General features: G+C 38.4%; 1 protein-coding gene across 1 annotated transcript; it reads left to right on the top strand.

Annotated features, from left to right (window-relative positions):
- The first annotated feature begins 255 nt into the window (after window positions 1-255).
- On the top strand, window positions 256-1,653 carry LOC133291136 (AAA-ATPase ASD, mitochondrial-like). The gene has a single exon (XM_061489330.1). The coding sequence runs from the start codon at window positions 256-258 to the stop codon at window positions 1,651-1,653; it is 1,398 nt and encodes a 465-aa protein (XP_061345314.1).
- Window positions 1,654-2,631: the final 978 nt, after the last annotated feature.

The raw sequence follows: 2,631 nt of genomic DNA, 5'->3' as shown, positions 1-2,631 counted from the left end.
CACATGGCAACATTATACTTTATCATTATATTTTATATTTTAGGAAGCTTACAGGAAAGAGCAGGAACTTAAAACAGTCCCACCAGTGCCCCAAAATAATTAAAAAAAGGTCCCTATTGCTCCTTCCAATTACTCCTCCATATTCAGTATAGATATCAAGAAAATGCACACTACGTAGCTAAAAAAAAACTCAAAACAGCAGAAACGCTTAACAATAGCACTAACTGAATCTAATCTAAAGTGAGAGCAAGTAATATGAAGCAGATGTGGACACAGTTAGGTTCATTCATGGCCACCTGCATGTTCTTGTATACCATATTTATGCGGTTATTTCCCCCTCCTGTTCGTGCTCATGTTCGAAAGTACATTCACAAATTCACCAGATTCGTGTATCCTTATATCATAATCACAGTCCATGAATTCACAGGTGAACAACTCATGAGAAGTGAAGCTTACACTGCCATCCAAACCTACCTTAGTGAACACTCTTCCCAAGGAGCCTCAAGACTCAAAGCTGAAGTTGTCAAAGACAGCAACACCCCATTGGTTCTTAGCATGGATGATAATGAAGAGATCATACAAGAGTTTCAAGGTGTTAAACTTTGGTGGGCTTCACACAAGTCCACCCCCAAAACACCAAAATTCTCTATTTACCCTGCTTCAGATGAGAAAAAGTACTACAAGCTCACCTTTCACAAGCGTTATAGAGAATTAATCACTGAGTGTTACCTCAAACATGTCTTGGAAGAAGCCAGGGTTATTGAGATGAAGAACAGGCAGCTGAAAATGTACACAAACAATAAGACAAAGTGGAGTCATGTGATTTTTGAGCATCCTGCTACATTTGAAACACTAGCACTCAACCCAAAGAAGAAGGAGGATATTATCAATGACCTTGTTAAGTTCAAACTGGGAAAAACTTACTATGCTAAGATTGGGAAGGCTTGGAAGAGAGGGTATTTATTATATGGTCCTCCAGGTACTGGGAAATCTACCATGATAGCTGCCATGGCTAATTTCATGAACTATGATGTGTATGATCTTGAATTGACTGCGGTGAAGGACAACTCTGATCTGAGACAACTACTGATCAACACGCCGGGTAAGTCAATTATAGTTATTGAAGACATTGATTGCTCACTTGATCTTACTGGCCAAAGGAAGAAGAAAAAAGAAAGATTGGAAGGTAAAGAAGATTGTGATGATAAAGGGAGCAAAGTAACTCTTTCTGGGTTATTGAATGTTATAGATGGGATTTGGTCAGCATGTGGGGGAGAGAGGATCATGGTTTTCACAACTAATTTTGTGAAAAAACTTGACCCTGCTTTGATTAGGAGAGGAAGGATGGATATGCACATAGAATTGACCTATTGTTGCTATGAAGCATTTAAGGTGCTTGCAAAGAATTACTTGGATATTGAGTCCCACCATTTGTTTCCTAGAATTAAGAACTTGTTGGAAGAGACAAAGATGACCCCTGCTGCTGTTGCTGAGAACCTGATGCCAAAGTCACTGAATGAAGAAGTGGACACTTGTTTGCAGAACTTGATTCAAGCTCTTGAGACGTCCAAGGAAGTTACAAAGAAAGCAGAGGAGAAAGCAAGAAAGAAGGCAGAGGAAAATGGAGTTTCCAAAAAGACAGAAGAAGATTGAGCTCTCTTATTTAGAATAGTTAATGACATATGTGCATTGGCCCTTTGGCTTGTCCTTTGTATGAAGAATTTGAATATCTATAATGACCCCTATGTCTAAGTATCTTCTAGGGAAAAATAATAAAGAACCTTGTTGTTCAAACAATCTGTAAAGTTTCCTTTCAATCAAATGGCTCTGAGGTATTCAGTCACTTCCAACTTGGGGCCTTGGTGGTGCTACTTGCATACTTGATTATAATGACTATAGTTGTATTTGACAGCTATTTGATATCCCAGTTGAGAAACTGTGTTTTCATCTAAGTTCATGCTGGCCTTAGTAAACAATCATTTTAAGGATAAGAACCTCTATCTTCTGTAAATATTCAAATTGAAACTTCACTGTGATGGCTGGACCATTCACTTGGTATCTTTATTATACTGATGCATTGATGGCACTTGCTATCTTGCTTCCTAGACATTATTTGAATTTTGCAGGCCTCAATTACTTTGCAATTGAAATATGACTAATAGATTTATAGAACTTAAGAGTAAATATCGACAATAATGTCATGAAGATGTATAATGCAGAAAAGAGAATGGCATATCTTTGAGTTGATGATATGGAGCAATTTCTTTTTTTATGGAAAACTAAGTTTTTTATTTGTTTGTTTCTTAAACCCTTTAGCAATTTTTTTGCTTCAACCTTAAGCGGAAAAGGATTTTGATGCTAATGGTTGTTGTAACATCCTGAGCACTGTCGAAGGCGGGGCGTGATCGCCGGTGCAAAGAGGCACGGACAAGGAGCGGCTCCTGACAGGCTTCCAGCGGGGGGTTACATGAACGAAGGAATCGAATCGACATCCGAAAAAGAGGGATTCCAAAGACTGTGCAAGTATGAGACCGCACAGTTTGGGATAGCTTATAAGAATTAATTGGTACTACCTATACTAACAAGATGCATCTACTTTTCGGTAGCCCGAAACAGAAGAACTCAATAGTT

Source organism: Gastrolobium bilobum, unplaced genomic scaffold (assembly GCF_033153095.1).
Source record: "Gastrolobium bilobum isolate Gb01-03AN ecotype WA unplaced genomic scaffold, APGP_CSIRO_Gbil_v1 utg69930, whole genome shotgun sequence".
Lineage (NCBI taxonomy): Eukaryota > Viridiplantae > Streptophyta > Magnoliopsida > Fabales > Fabaceae > Gastrolobium > Gastrolobium bilobum.
Note: the sequence above shows the minus strand (reverse complement) of the source record. Positions and strands in the feature narration are given on the sequence as shown.